General features: G+C 47.1%; 1 protein-coding gene across 1 annotated transcript in view; it reads right to left on the reverse strand.

Annotated features, from left to right (window-relative positions):
• Positions 1 to 16,289, reverse strand: part of LOC115141871 (mediator of RNA polymerase II transcription subunit 13-like) — a 36,034-nt gene continuing 19,745 nt past the window's right edge. The window contains 23 exon segments of the mRNA XM_029681194.2: positions 1 to 884; positions 1,010 to 1,110; positions 1,315 to 1,479; positions 1,585 to 1,730; positions 1,899 to 2,084; positions 2,218 to 2,376; positions 3,977 to 4,119; positions 4,233 to 4,456; positions 4,729 to 4,920; positions 5,069 to 5,285; positions 5,554 to 5,932; positions 6,132 to 6,327; positions 6,438 to 6,661; positions 7,508 to 7,675; positions 7,836 to 8,728; positions 8,825 to 8,861; positions 8,864 to 9,023; positions 11,074 to 11,282; positions 11,397 to 11,484; positions 13,122 to 13,243; positions 13,418 to 13,448; positions 13,811 to 14,027; positions 14,220 to 14,915. Of these exon segments, the coding sequence (XP_029537054.2) occupies positions 752 to 884; positions 1,010 to 1,110; positions 1,315 to 1,479; positions 1,585 to 1,730; positions 1,899 to 2,084; positions 2,218 to 2,376; positions 3,977 to 4,119; positions 4,233 to 4,456; positions 4,729 to 4,920; positions 5,069 to 5,285; positions 5,554 to 5,932; positions 6,132 to 6,327; positions 6,438 to 6,661; positions 7,508 to 7,675; positions 7,836 to 8,728; positions 8,825 to 8,861; positions 8,864 to 9,023; positions 11,074 to 11,282; positions 11,397 to 11,484; positions 13,122 to 13,243; positions 13,418 to 13,448; positions 13,811 to 14,027; positions 14,220 to 14,915 (5,086 nt within the window). The 3' untranslated portion in view covers positions 1 to 751.

Consider the following 16,289-nt stretch of genomic DNA (forward strand, 5'->3'; position numbering starts at 1 on the left):
TAGGTAGACGCACTTTATTCCTAAAACAGAAGCTGCACCATCTGTAGCGGCACACATTTATATGTACACACATATACACACAATTCTCTAAATCTGTCATATAAAATATATAATCTGACAACCTGTACCTCATATCCCATTTATCTGAATGCATTGAATTACTGTGCAACAGACTCCGCCACTTTGGCTGAGCTGTAAATCATGTCCACTCAAAAGGAGGGGATATAAATGCCCAGCCTACATAAATCTGTACATCAGGGCAATACCCTTTGAAAAAATAATACTCTAAAAGTGGCCTACAGCAAATTCACTTGAGCGGGTTTTGGTTTTGTAATTGAGAAAATTACTTTACATTTTAAACCAATTCCTTTTAAAGTGAAATGGCAATACACAACCTTTAGATTTTGTATATATAAAAGATAAAGAAATACAAATGACATTTAAAAACTTACAATAAATAATATATATATATGCAGGCATTTCATTAAGATAAAATTTTATCAGAAGATTGAAATCTAAGATTATTAAAAAGACTATTCTTCTTTATGAAAAGTCCCTTATCATCCAAAATGGACACTTGGCATTTGATTGATAGGCTAGGACACCTCCAGTGCTGCCATGGAGAAGCTGGCTGGGGGGGATTCCTTATGGCCATGCCCCCAACCTGCAGTGTTGAGGATCCATCCACTTCAGGGAATCCCCTACAATTTGTTTCATGATGAGGTCCATACATCCCCCTTGATATCCTTGTTCAGAGCATGTTCATGATAAAGTTGTACATCTGGTTGAGCACCACAAAGTGAACAGGCAGACAGGAGCGCCGGTCCTGAGTGGCAGGGTCACACGTCAGCCAGGAGAGGGCGTTGTACTGCTCCAGCACAAACCTTTCAGGGGAAGAGAGCACATCTCTAGGTATAACTAAATATACATTCAATTTTTTCTGCCTATCAAATCAATTTATTGCCCATTTGTTATTTCATATGGCTTCCAATCCATTTGAGCAGTGTACCTGAGCACATCTGAGGTGTGGTTGGAGTCCAGAGGGTGGGAGTGTTTGCTGTGGAGGAGCTCGTCTGATTGGACCGAGGACACGTGGAGGTGCAGGGAGGCCTGGGGAGGGACGACAGAAGGTCAGCTAGAAGAACACCTGAACATCACACCAGTTACATTAGAAAAGGGAACCATTCAAATGACAGGACTCCTGATCAAGTACACATTTAAGTAAAGCATAAATGTGATGCTGAGTTTTAGGACCCGAGAAGAACTTAAGCCTTTGCGAGCAGGTTAACTGTCAGAGGAGCAGTAGATGGGTACCTTGAGGAACAGTGGGCACTGGTTCTGTGCCTGGGGGCAGGCTGACCAGAACCAGTCAGGTAGGGGGCCAGCCTTGGCAGTGGAGATGAAGTAGCCCAGAGCCATAGGCTGCTGCAGGATGTTCAGGGCCTCCTCATGGGACTCCATACGGTCTGTGCTTTGGCCCTGGAACACACAGGGACACCACCAATCCTTATTCAAGCCTCATTTACCAGTCGTCAGGTAAGCATACTCCTGCTGGTAGTGTTGTGGAGGGGCAGAGGGGCTTACCTTGCTGCCGTCTCCCCCCTGGTGATAGTGTCCACCCGGGGAGTGAACAGGGGAGGTGGTGGGGGAGTTAGGCAGGATGTTGATGAGGTCAGGGTCCACCATGTCGTTATCAAACAGGTCAAAGATGCCCATCCCATCTGAACCATCTATGGAGAGCGATAAACACAAAGAGTCATTCAATACTATATCCCAGTAGCTTAGACAGAGAGCTGCTCTGTCTCCCCGTTTCGGGTAATGTCGCCCTGTGTAGAGCCAGACTACAGCCAGAGCCTAGAAATGCATCAACATCTACAGTGTGTGTGTGTGTTACTGACCAGGGTTTATGGGGTTGAAGGCGATGTCTAGGTTCTGTTCGGTGGTGCCGTTGTTCACCTGCACCATGGCCGAGGTGGGGAACACCAGGATGTGGGTGCAGGACGTGTCTTGAGGAGTGCTCAGCTGGGACGTCTGCATGTTCAGAGTGGTGCTGCGGCCAAACACTGAGCCTGTCGACACAGAGTCTACACAGCAAAGAGAGGGGTTACCACGATACAGACATCAACAACATTTCAGGAAACTCAGTGGACTCAGACGGGGGAAGCAAGGGCGCATTGTGCTGCCATCACTCAAGGTTCAACTTTTGTTAGTTTTTACCTGGCATGATGACAAAGGAGCCTTGAGGCTCCATGGCGACCAGGCAGGCGCTGAGGATGCTGGGTGTGTCTGCGGCAGAGATGCCACACATCCTGCAGGTCTCCTTGAGGCGCTTGCTGAGAGACTGCAGGTTCCTTCTACTCAGTAGAATACTCCAATCTGGAAAACAGAAGATGTCGTCAGTCAGGGCACAACAATAAATATATTGAACAAAAATATAAATGCAATACGTGACAGTTTCAAAGATTTTACTGAGTCACAGTTCATATGAGGCAATCAGTCAATTGAAATAAATTAATTGGGCCGTAATCTATGGATTTTACATGACTGGGAATACAGATATGAATCTGTTGGTCACATATACCTTCAAAAAAAGGTAGGGGCGTGGATTAGAAAACCACTTCAATGGCTGTGCGAAGTTGCTGGATATTGGCGGGAACTGGAACATGTTGTACACGTTGATCCAGAGCATACCAAACATGCTCAAAGGGTGACATGTCTGGTGATTATGCATGCCAGGGAAGAACTGGGACATTTTCTGCTTCTAGGAATTGTGTACAGATACTTGCGAACATGGGGCCGTACATTATCAAGCTGAACAATGAGGCGATGGTGGCGGATGAATGACACGACAATGGACCTCAAGATCGTGTCACTGTATATCTGTGCATTGAAATTGCAATCGATAAAATGCAATTGTGTTTGTTGTCCACAGATTATGCCTGCCCATACCATAACCCCACCACGGGGCTCTCTGTTCACAAAGTTGATATCAGCAAACCACTTGCCCACACAACGCAATACACCCCTCCCGTGTGTCATCTGCCAGGTACGGTTGAAACTGAGATTCATCTGTGAAGAGCACACTTCTCAAGCGTGCCAGTGGCCATCGAAGGTGAGCATTTGCCCACTAAAGTCGGTTACAATGCAGTCCGGTCAAGACCCTGGTGAGGACGAAGAGCAATCAGATGAGCTTCCCTGAAATGTTTTCTGAGTTTGTGCAGAAATTCTTTGGTTGTGCAGACCCAGTTTTATCAGCTGTCCGGATGGCTGGTCTCAGGTGATGCCACAGGATGTAGAGATCCTTGGCTGGCGTTGTTACATGTGGTTCCATTCAATTCTCTGGCAACAACTCTGGAGGACATTTCTACAGTCAACATGCCAATTGCAGACTCCCTCAACTTGAGACATCTGTGGCATTGTGTTGTGTGACAAAACTGAATATTTTAGAGTGACCTTTTATTGTCCCCAGCAGGGGTCTTTTGGATCATCAAGGTATATGCAAGGACTAGCCAAATCTTACCTCATTTGCACACACTGTATATAGACTTTTCTATTGTGTTATTGACTGTACATTTGCTTATCCCATGTGTAACTGTGTTGTTTGTGTCGCACTGCTTTGCTTTATCTTGGCTAAATCGCAGTTGTAAATGAGAACTTGTTCTCAACTGGCCTACCTGGTTAAATAAGAAAAAGTGCACATGTGTAATTATTATGCTGTTTAAATCAGTTCTTGATATGCCACACCTGTCAGGTGGATGGATTATCATGGCAAAGGAGAAATGCTCACTAACAGGGACGTAAACAAATTTGTGTAAAAAAAAAATGGAGAAATAAGCTTTTTGTGCATGTGAAAAATTTCAGAGATCTTTTATTTCAGCTCATGAAACATGGGACCAACACTTAACATGTTAGGCTTATATTTTTTGTTCAGTGTATATCTCCCCCGTCTGGTGGAGTTTGGACTAGTGTGGCATACCTCGTAACTCTCCGTGGCCCATTCTGCCCAGACGGCCAATCACCACCCTCCAGGGCAGTGATGTCACCTGCACCAAGCCTAGACACCACTCCCACAGCTTCTGCAGGCCCAGTCGTCTGGCTGAGCCCTTTTTCCTCCGAGCCCTGGACAGAGGACACAACAAACAGTCACGAAAGAGAAAGATACCTGAATTGAATTTGTTTGCATGTCAAGTGTCTACCATTTGGCAGGTTGTGTGTGTGTGTGTGTCACTGACCTGTTAGGCACGTCGATGCTGATGATGCATGTCTCCAGAAGCTCTCCTGATTGGTCAGTACAGGAGGCCAGGAGCCAGCGCTGGTCATGCGACAGGCAGTAGCCCACAAACAGCACATTGTACTTCTGAGAGGCCTCACCAAACGTCTCCCCTAGCTCTGTCTGCTTGTCCTTGATGGGTGCCAGGATGAACGGTGGTGTGTACAGACGCAGACATTCTGGCCTCTGCACAGGTGTAAAAGTCAGAAGGTCATGGGTCAAACCAATGGTTCCTTATGTTTCACTTAGCAAGCTGTATTTAGTAAGCCATTGTCTTTATTCAACAGAGCAGGGGTCTCTTGGATAATCAAGGTATATGCAAGGACTAGCTAAAGACCAGAATGTTATATTAAACAGACCATTCACATTGTGACAGTTTCTAAAAACCGATCAGCAGTCTAAATCAATCCAGGAATAATATTGGTGAGGTTTTGTGCAGTTTCCTATGTGCGGTTTACCTCTGTGCTCCTCAGTGCCATGTCAATGGCCAGGCCTGGGCCGAAGCCCGTCAGAGCCTTGATGTTGGTGTTGCCGGGGAGGGGCCGTCTGCACTGCGTGAACACTGAGAAGGCCAGGGACTTGAGGTGCTGACCGTACAGATGGCGCTCCTCAATGCGCACAGGCTGCAACAGGTACTGACAGGGAATGATCTGACCAACACATCATATTGTTAGAAACAGCCTTTTTAAAAACACCAACCCCCACAGGGGTTTGAGATAACTTGTCTGTAGAGCCAATGTGCTGAACATAAATGTGAATAGTCTGCAGTCTGGCTACATGTGTCAAGTCCTCCATTACCTGCACAGACACACAGTTTCTGATGTGAGGTGGCAGGAACTGGAGCATCTCAACATAGCAGCGCAGCAGACCCAGTGTCCACACACTGGAGTGGGTGTCCCTCTCCCCGTCCTCGTAGCTGAAGGGGTCCACGATGTAAACCACAATGGACGGCGGAAACGTCACAGCATGGGACTCTCCGTCTGTAGGGACGCCCACCTTGTCTCTCTCCAATGTGCTGTAGAGAGAGCAGCAGTGGCGTCAAAGGTCCAACAGACAATAATCAACTAGCTTTAAGTATTAAAGACATTTAGCAGGCCAAATGTTATTTTCCAGACAAGTCTGGTGCATAAAAATGGGAGAGATGGGTAAGGTTTTGCAGTCGTAATTCAACCTATTCCAAGTGCGAGTCAATTACAAATTTGGGGCTACAAGTGGTGCTACAGAAAATCATTTAAAACGCCGTGTGACTAAACCTGAGGATGCAAGATGGTGGGGTTACATACGTCTCTACGGGCTCAGTACTGGCCTGGGGCTGGTTGGCAGTGGGGCCATTCTCCCCTGCAGTCTGAGGACACGACTGGGGCCCATTCTGGGAGACGTTGCCCTGCAGGCCTGATGTCCCGTATGGTGTGTAGGAGCTGGGCTTGGCCGACGGCATTCCTACTCCCCCTATCCCTCCCACTGCCTGGGGGCCTGTGGAGGAGGGTGGGGTGCTGTTGGTGTTGGCAGGCTGGGCAGTGCTGCTGCTGGTGGAGCTCTGGGGACCTGAGGGGGGGGTGGTGGAGCTGGGGGACTGGGAGGAGGAGGACTGAGTAGAGGCCACAGTGGGGCCACGCTGGTTTAACAGAGAGCTGTCCAGAGACTGTCCAGCCAGGTATGGAGCTGAGGAGAGTAACAAATAAGTAAAGAAAAAGATAGCCAATGTCAAATATTAAACTCAACTCAGAAAATAACCAATAAATTACATCTGAATATTTGCTTCTTGTACAAGCCACATCAAAAATTATAAACCCAAAGAGATCCCATCTCTTATTCAGTACAATCTCCTGAAATAGAAGATGGCAATCTAATGAAGACGTACCCAGGTCATGCCGGCACACTTGGGCATACAGTTTGAGTTTGTTGAAGGCTTCGCTGTTTCCGTTGCTGCTGGCCATCTTGAGGAACCAGTCACTGAGAGGCTGCTCTGCCCGGTTCCTGCCCTCTGCTGTACCAACCCGCAATATTCCATCTGCGTGAGTCTTACAGATTGGTCTGTGCTGACCCAGTCGACAGGCCTGCAAAGATGAAAAATAAGGGTAAATGTACCATTTAAAAAAAAAAACATTTATGTTTTATTAGACTATCGAGGTTGTCTATGTGCGTGAGAGTGTGTGTCCCCGCTTACTTCGTACGCGGCCGTAAGATCCTTGAAGAAGCTCTTAGCCCCACGGAGCAGAGCCTCATTCTCGGGACAGATGACTACATATCCCACGTCCCTGTGGGAGCCGAAGGGGTCCAGCAGCAGCTTTTCCCAGTAAGGCAGGCCGAAGGGCGACAGCACCACAAAGTCATACTCATACCCCACCAGGAAGGTAGGGATGGGGAGGGGCTCTGGAGACTCGTCAGTGCCTAATGGTTCAGAGAGGAGGGACAGTCAGACTCATTGCAGAAGGAGTTGAGGGCGGCAGGTAACCTAGCGGATAGGACCGCTGGGCCAGTACCTGAAAAGTTTGCTGTTTGGAATCGACTAGGTGAAACAATATATTGATGTGCCCTTGAGCAAGGTACTTAGACCTATTTGCTCCAGTAAGTCGCTCTGGATCAGAGAGTCTGCTAAATTACAGAAACAAAAAAGTTAAAAAATAAATGTAGGTTGTCACATTAAACACTTGTTTCTGACCCAAAAAAATCCTGATAAATCTATATGATCATTACACATTTAGAGCGCATGTGATACCAGGGATGGAAAATGCTGTGTGTAAACTTAAACCAGATATAAAGTATGTCGAAAAGATAATGGACCTATATATTTTTATATAATATTATATTTGAGAACTACAATCACCAAAATAAAAGCTAGACAATAAGGGTGAACTAAATTTAGTAGTATGGATTCTGTCATTATGTTTAAGCAAAAGAACACAGCATTAACAAAGTCAAAATTCATGGATTGCAGGAAATTATATTTCAAACGGCAAAGTTGTCAACTCCATGACAAAATGTAAAATTTAAGGAAATTTGCATTAAACTGCCAGATTCTCTCAGCTCCACGGTAAAACGTGGAGTTAAATAGCACAAAATTTGCATTTTTTTCCCTTCCAGTTCTCAGCTCCGTGGAGACATTTATAGAATTGCAAGAATTCTATTCAATTCAGACACACCAACAGGCCACCACCTAAGCCTGTTTTTGATCCAGAAAAAACCCTGGATCTTTATGTATTATTATTGCTTGATTTTTAAAGTCCTTGTGTTTACCGTAGGATCCCCTGCCGGCCATCTTGTGAAACTGCTGCCAGGTGAGAGGTCCCTGAACGCCCCAGGAACGTACGCTTCTCTTCTTCTGGATGGCATCTTGGAGTACAGGCTGAAGGGAGAGCAGCACCCGCAGCACGTCCTGAGAGAACAGCCTGCTCACTTCTGCAGCTGGAGGGGGAGACAAGAGGGTGGGAAGGTTCAGAATCATACACCTAACCAAGAAGACTGGGTTTTTACATAAGAGGAGTAGGAAGAGAGAGGAAAAGCAGTAAAGAGTAGGAGGGGAAGCAAGTTTGTGCATTATCAATGAGTGAAGGAGCAGACTCACTTTTGCGTTTAGGCCAGTTGTGTAGACACGTGCTCTTAACCAGCACCTCGTCCACCTTGCCTCCTGACATGTTGTCCATGAACTGCCGGCCATGCTCCAGAGCCATGTAGCAGTCGTTATAGCAGTCCCTCTCCTCTACCCGTAGAGAAGAGTGAGAGGGGCCGGAGGACAACGCCTTGGGGTACTCCACTCCAGCCATGCGGGAGAATGGGTTGGTGCACTGATCCTGCAGCAACAGGATGAGCTCGTCTGGGGGCCTCTCGGTGGGGTTGCCGGTCCTGTGAAGGGAGGCAGCGCGCAGCTCCTGGAAACGCCTCTCAGAGTCCCGGCCGGCGTCCGAGCCACGCCCCACCACATCCAGCTCATCCTCCAGGAAGAGACCGGCCGAGCTGCCGTAGCGACGGTTGACCACAGCGCTGAAACCACAAGTGCAGGGGTACTGGGCCTCGCCGTTGTCGTTAAGATACACGCCCACATCAGCGCCACGGATGTTCATGTTGCACACGCACACGCAGCAGCTGTCAAAGTTACAGTCCTTGAAGAGGTTCATGACGGACTCAGAGAGGATGAGGGTGACGTAGAGGCTGTGGGCCTCAGGGATGGAGGGCACAGTGGCTGGCTCCACTGAGCTGAGAGGTCGGCAAGTAGAAGGGGTGGAGGCAGGCGAGTAGAGGTCAGAGTTGTCGTATTTGAGCGATCCCTGGACACTGGAAGGCCCTCTTGGGGTGCGTGGGGTACGGGGAGTGCGTGGGGTGGGGGCGGAGAAGCGGGGTGTGGCCGGGGAGGGCAGGATGCCCGTGCCGCTGTTGCTGGGTGGGGCACTGTTGGACATGAAGGGAGTGTGGGTCTGTGGTGTGTAGCTCTGGTAGTCTGGCTCCACACTGGGGATGTTACTGAAATAAGGAGACAACAGCACACACATTAAAAACCCTGACACATGTGGGTATATGAGACTTACATAACTCAAGAGGACCAGTCTGATTGGTTACCCGTCTTTGGTGAGGAGGCCCATGGTTGGCACAGGGGTATGAGCTCCAGTTTGCCCATGTTCCAGCTGGGTGTGTAAACACAGTCCTCTGGCAGCTTGATGGGCATCATACACTGACTGGGAAGCATCTTCAGCGGAGCAAACATGGAGCAGCCCGTGAATGCCTTGCACGCCTCTGACTTATAAACAAACGAGAAGTCCTGGAGGTATAATGTGGGAAGAGAATGAAAATAAGCCACTAACACTTCAGCAAGTCTAAGGTAAGAAAAAGTATTGAAGCAGACACCAGCATGAATAGACAGTGTCAGTCTTATCCCCCACCCACCCTAAGAAAACAATCTTGCACTTGTATTTTCCTACAAGCACCGGCTTGGATAACCTCGGAGGGAAAAATGTACTTAACTGCAAGTCATTCTGGATAAGAGTACCTGCTAAATGACTAAAATGTAGAACTTCCACGCTAGGCTGAAGTGTTCAAAGGCCAATTAAAGGCCCGGTGCAGTTAAAAATGAGATTTTACCGTGCTTAAAGAAATATTTCCACACAAGGTTAAAATAATACTGTGAAAATGATAATGTAAGAGCTGCTTGAAAAGACCACCTGGAAATTCTGCCCGTTTTGGTGGGATGAAGTTTTGGCATGCCTGGCAACATCAAGTTAATAGACCAAAAACAAAGAGCATTTCAAACCTCTGCTAATAAAGGCTATTTTTCAGGTTACATATCCCTCCCATTATGCTCATCCAATTAGGCCCCACACTCCGACCACTCCCAGACAGTACTAAGATAATTCTTGCTTGAGAAATTGCTCTTTGCTTAGAAGCCATGAAGTGCTTTGAAAGGCTGGTCATGGCTCACATCAACTCCATTATCCCAGGAACATAAGACCCACTCCAATTTGCATACCGCCCTAACAGATCCACAGATGATGCAATCTCTATTGCACTCCACACTGCCCTTTCCCACCTGGACAAAAGGAACACCTATGTGAGAATGCTATTCATTGACTACAACTCAGCGTTCAACACCATAGTGCCCTCAAAGCTCATCACTAAGCTAAGGACCCTGGGACTAAACACCTCCCTCTGCAACTGGATCCAATACTTCCTGACGGGCCACCCCCGGGTGGTAAGGGTAGGCAACAACATATCTGCCACGCTGATCCTCAACACAGGGGCCCCTCAAGGGTGCGTAACAGTCCCCTTCTGTTCTCCCATGAATGCATGGCCAGGCACGACTCAAACACCATCATTAAGTTTGCCGATGACAACAGTGGTAGGCCTGATCACCGACAATGATGAGACAGCCTATAGGGAGGTCAGAGACCAGACCGTGTGGTGCAAGGACAACAACCTCTCCCTCAACGTGATCAAGACAAAAGGAGATGATTGTGGACTACAGGAAAAGGAGGACCAAGCACGCCCCCATTCTCATCGACAGGGCTGTAGTGGAGCAGGTTGAGAGCTTCAAGTTCTCAACTTGTTCTCACATCAACAAACTAACATGGACCAAGCACACCAAGACAGTCGTGAAGAGGGCATGACAAAACCTATTCCCCCTCATGAGACTGAAAAGATTTGGCATGGGTCCTCAGATCCTCAAAAGGTTCTACAGCTGCACCATCAAGAGCATCACTGGTTGAATCACTGCCTGGCATGGCAACTGCTCAGCTTCTGACAGCAAGGCACTACAGAGGATAGTGCGTACAGCCCAGTACACCACTGGGGACAAGCTTCTGCCATCCAGGACCTCTATACCAGGCAGTGTCAGAGGAAGGACCTAAAATTGTCAAAGACTCCAGCCACCTTAGCCATAGACGGTTCTCTCTGCTACCGCACAGCAAGCAGTCCTGGAGCACCAAGTCTAGGTCCAAGGATCTTCTAAACAGCTTCTACCCCCAAGCCATAAGACCCCTGAACATCTAATCAAATGGATACCAAGACTATTTGCATTGCTCCCCCCTCTTCTACACTGCAGCTACTCTGTTGTTATCTATGCCGGTCACTTTAATAACTCTACATATTAACTCGACACTGGTTCCCCCGCACATTGACCTTGTACCAGTACACTGTATATAGCCCCGCATTTCACTGTAATGTCTATAGCGGTTGTATTCGGCACAAGTGACAAATAAAATTTGATTCGATTTTTTACCATTTCAATTGAAAACAATAACAGTAAGGTACTTAATTATCACCCAGAAATGATTTGATATCGAGATGAAAATGGCTGCATTGGGCCTTTAAGTTACCTTGATCTCAGAGGGCTTGGGGCTGCAGAAACCTTCCTCCACCTCCATCTTGTAGTGGCTGCTAAACTGGCTCCCATCCAGCAGAGTGAGGCCCCCCCCGGCCTCCAGGCCACCGTAGTCCTTGCCCCCAGTGTTCATGGGGGAGTAGCCCATGATGTGCTGCTCCAGGGAGGGAGGGGTGGGGAACATCTTGTGCAGGTCAGCTGAGCCTGGGGACAGGAAGGTGAACGGGGGAATCACCCTATTGTTTGGTAAATTAATGTAGGATACAGTGATGACCTAAAGAGGAACTTTAGGGAAGGAATTGGAGAAAGGGAACATACTTATGCAGGACAGAGGGTCCAGATTTGATGTTTTGTGTTCCTTACTGCCAAACTTGTCTCCATGAACTCCTGCTCTCCTGGATCCAGGCTGCTGGGGAGAGAACATTTAGAATGTTTTAAACAGGCTTTGATCAAAACATGTAGAGATAATTTTTAAGACTTTACACAATGTTCTGTTAGCAAAGTATCAACGGGAGATCTGGAAACAGACAAAAGGATATGTAACCCAAACAATGTCCCCCCAATGTAGATGAGAACTACAGTGCCTTCAGTAAGTATTCATACACCTCTTAATTTATTCCACATTGTTGTTACAGCCCGAATTCAAAACTGGAGTAAAAAAATAATTCCCACCCATCTACACACAATTTCCCATGACAAAGTGAACAAATGTTTTGAGAAATATTTTTCATTTCATTCATTTAAATAACTATTCACACCCCAGTCAATACTTTGTAGAAGCACCTTTGGCGGCATTTACAGCTTTGAGTCGTCATGGGTATGTCTGTATCCGCTTTGCACATCTGGATTTGGGGATTTTCTCCCATTCTTCCTTGCAGATTTTCTCAAGCTCTGTTAAATTAGATTGGGAGCAGCAGTGGACAGCAATCTTCAAGTCATTCCACAGATTGTCAATGAGATTCAAGTCTGGGCTTTGGCTAGGCAACTCAAGGATTTTCACATTCTTGTTCTGAAGCCAATCCAGCCTTGCTTTGGCTGTATGCTTGGAGTCGTTGTCCCGTTGGAAGGTAAATCTTTGCCACAGTCTAAGGTTGTTTGCACAATAAAGCAGGTTCTTATCAAGTATTTACCTGTATTTGGCTCCATCCCCCCCCCCCCCCCCCCCATGCTTCACAGTAGGGATGGTGTTAGATGTGTGATGAGCTGTGCTTGGTTTGCTCCAGACATTGCGCTTTGCATTCAGGCAAAATAGTAAATGTTTTGCTTCATCGGACCACATTGTATTTTGCCTTATGCTCAGTCTTTCACATGACAATTTTCATGCCTTGTGCTGTCATGTGCCTTTTTCCTCAGGAGAGGCTTCTGTCTGGCCACTCTTCTATAAAGCCTAGATTGCTGAAAGGCTGTATAGACTGTAGAGACCGATGTCCTTCTGGCAGGTTCTCCCATCTCAGCCAAGGAACTCCGTAGTTCTGTCAGAGTGTTCATTGGGTTCTTGGTCATCTCCCTGACCAAGGTACTTCTTGCCGGGTTGCTCAGTTTGGTCAGACAGCCAGCTCTAGCCAGAGTCTGGGTAGTTCCAATTTTTCAACACTCTAGAAAATATTTTATACCCTTGCCTAATCACAATTCTGTCTCTACGACATCTACCGACAGTTGAGTCAACTTAATTGTGTAGTATCAGTTCTTACATGCACGGTCAACTGTGGGACCTTATATAGACAGGTGTGTTTCTTTCTAAAAATCAACTGAATTGGCCATAGGTGGACTCCAATCAAGTTGTGGTAACATAAAGGATGATCAAAGGAAATTTGATGCGCCTGAGCTCAATTTGGACTGTCATAGCAAAGGAGTCCATTTAATTTTCAATAAATTTGCTAAAATCTCTAAAAACATGTTTTAATTTTGTCAGTATGGGGTAGTGTGTGTAGATGGGCGAGAATTTGTATTGAATCTATTTTGAATTCAGGCTGTAGCACAACAAAATGTGGATTAAGTCAAAGGGTATGAATACTTTCTAGAGGCAATGTATACTCTACTGACCGCTAGCTCGTCTTCGTCTGAGTTGAAGAGGTTGTCCAGGTCGTTGATGGACACAGCCAGGTCTGTCTCATGGATAAGGCTGGTGGAGGGTACAGGCTTTCCACCAGCTGCACCCTGACCATCTGCATGCACGCACACACACACACACACACACACACACACACACACAGAAAGACAAACAACAAAGGAAGTCCCCTCAGTAACCACTCTGGATGACCATTTTATTGACATTCCAATCTTTTATAGTTTTACAGGAGTGATTAAAACAAAGTCTTCAACAAGAAGGAAATGCTCACCATCTGCTGAGGTTCCACTGCCATCGTCACCCTAAGAGAAACAAACACCAGCATAAAACGTGTTATTCTCTTGGCATCTGCTACATCAGTGGTTCCCAACCAGGGGTACTAAGACCACTGGGGGTACTTGAGAAGACTCATGAGACCATAAGCTTACTGGCAAAATGCACGAGGGAGTACTTCAAGGGGTACTACAGGCAAAGCAAAATTCAGTTGGTGGTACAGTAAGCAAAAAAGGTTGGGAACCACTGTGCTACAGCATCCCATAAGCAAAGGCGTAGTATACACGTCAGTCAACTGAACTAACAAATCCTACCACATTAGGTAAGATTAGGAAAAGTGTATAGGGATAACTATGGAATTAATTATTAGAAACTCATGTTTGATACTCACCTTGTGTCTCTTGCTGGTCTCTCTGTCCGAGCCAGGTTTGTCCTTCTTGTCAGTGAAAGTGAACTCCTCGTCTCCTTCCACGAAGGCGTAGGGGTCTGGCTCCTCCTCCTGATCCTCGTCAGCCATGGCAGCCACCAGGTGGCTGTTCCTCCTCTGGGTGTAGGTCCTCACCAGGTCTTCAGACACCTTCAGAGGCCTGCCAGAGCCAGACATCAATCTGAGAGGAGACAATGTTACATAGATGATCAGTAATCATGTGAAAGGAGGGGAAACTGCATATATAATGCTCCAAGTGGATGTACACAGAGAGAGGGAGAAACCAAATATCTATCATAGCCACTCATCACCTTGGTGCTTATAGTAAGGTTTATCATTAAATGTTGAAAGAGAGGAGGGGTAGTGTACTCACTCTGTGACAGAGACAATGTTCTCTTGCCCTCCTTCCCCAGAGTCGTCCTGTAGTTTGTCCACTGGCAACAGTGGTGTGAAGAAGTCGGAGGTCTTCTTCCGTGGCAGGTTGAAGTATTTCCAGGGGTTGTGGGCCGAGTCTTCGTTGGGGTTGATGGCTGATCCCACATAGACAGTGGGTTCCAGGGAATCAGGGTAGGCAGGTGGGAAAGGCAGAGGCAGGGGCTCCAGGTGGGGCTCGTCAGGCGAGGTCTTTTGGGGAAGCAGGCAGGGCTCGGAGGAGGGGGGGTAGAAGTGTTGGTGGATGGGCGTGGAGGAGCTCTTCATGGCCCCAGGGTCTTCCTCCCCGCGCTCGCAGGGGTGGGGGCTGAGAGGAGGGGGCTGGGGGGAGCTGGCCAGGTCTTGGAGGGGCCTGTGGGTGTGCAACATGGGGGCTTTGGAAGGGGCCGTGTCCACGTGGTGCAGGCTGGGGTAGGGGCCCTCATCCTGGGTTCTCATACACAGCCTCTGGGGCTCCATGGCCTGCTCCTCAAACACATAGCTGCGGTGGTGGAAGGGTGTCTGGGGCCTCTTCTGCTGCTTCTCCCCCTTCTCCAGCTTCTCGCCCAGCTTGTGTTTGGGCAGCGGCTGTGAGGGCTGGCCCACCGACGGGGGGTTTCCTGAGGTGCTGCCTGATCGTTGCTTCTGGTTTTTATGCCTGGGGTAAAGAGAAATTATTTAAATAGCAATTTACTGAATGTTCACTTCCAAGGTGTCTGTGATTAAAACAGATCCCCTAAAGCATGCATTCCCAAACTGGGGATGTGATTATTCTTTTTTTAATACATTTTCAGACAGTCCATTTATATTTTCCAACAGGGCTATACACAAGGTTTTTTCCCCTCGCTTGAGTAGCCTCGTTTCACTGACAAAAACTAAATTAAACCATCTAGTGTTCAGCGAAATAACACCAATGTCAAATACAGGTAGCCTAGTTAAATAATTAACATCCAAAAACATTAAACATTACTCTCTCGTGGGAATTCTACTAACGGTCCGTATGTAGCCAAATGTAGCTGCTGCTCATTCAGTTTGCTCGAAAATGGATGAATGAAAAAAAGAAGAAGAAAGAAGCAAGGCCCGCATCCATAGAGACACATACCAGTTCTACTGGTAGTACTGCTACTACCAGCAGTACTACACCTGCACCTGTCGACGACAAGTTGTTCTGCTTCCACGAGCACATCCAATGCTAGCATTAGTAATTCTACATTTGTTGTTAATCCAGCTAGCATGGACACTGACAGTTGTGAATCTGATGCAGCCGAAGAGCTACTGCCCCCTTACCCGGGAAAGCACCTTACAGACATGGACGTTGGACCATCGAAGAGGTGCAAATACGATAACTACATCGATTTGGGGTTCACTTATATTGGGAGCAGTGCCTTTCTTCAGACAGTGTGTTATAGGTGCAAAGGTACTCTCACAACTCGATGAAACCTTCACTCTTGCGCAGACATTTAGAAACAAAAACATGCAAATTTAAAAAATAAGCCACGGGAGTTAGAGAATTAAGATGACTTTCAAGTAGTAAGACACGTATAAAAGCAACAGATACCATTAATAAGGAGCTAGAAGCGTCTTATATGGTGAGCTACCGAGTGGCTAGGACAGGCAAGCCCTATACTATTGTGGAGGACTTTATTCTTCCTGCTGCCGCAGATATGGCTGGGGGAAAAAGCCCCAAAAAAACTATACTAACAATGCCTTCATCAAACACTGTTTCACGATCCATCAGCATCATGGCAGGAGATGTTTTGAAACAACTACTGCTGCGCATACAAGCCAGTGAATTATGTGTGTTACAGCTGGATGAGCCAACAAACGTGGCAGGCCTGGCACAGCTCCTGGTATATGGCATTTATGGGGGGTCAATTAAGGAAGACCTCTTCTGCAAACCACTGGAAATGATTTTTTTTAAGTACTGGAGAGCTTTGTGACATCAAATGGACTTTGGTGGTCAAGATGAGTTGGTATCTGTACTGATGGCGCAAAAGCCATGACAGGGAGACATAGTGGAGTGGTAACGTGC

Source organism: Oncorhynchus nerka, linkage group LG14 (assembly GCF_034236695.1).
Source record: "Oncorhynchus nerka isolate Pitt River linkage group LG14, Oner_Uvic_2.0, whole genome shotgun sequence".
In the NCBI taxonomy this organism is placed as follows: domain Eukaryota; kingdom Metazoa; phylum Chordata; class Actinopteri; order Salmoniformes; family Salmonidae; genus Oncorhynchus; species Oncorhynchus nerka.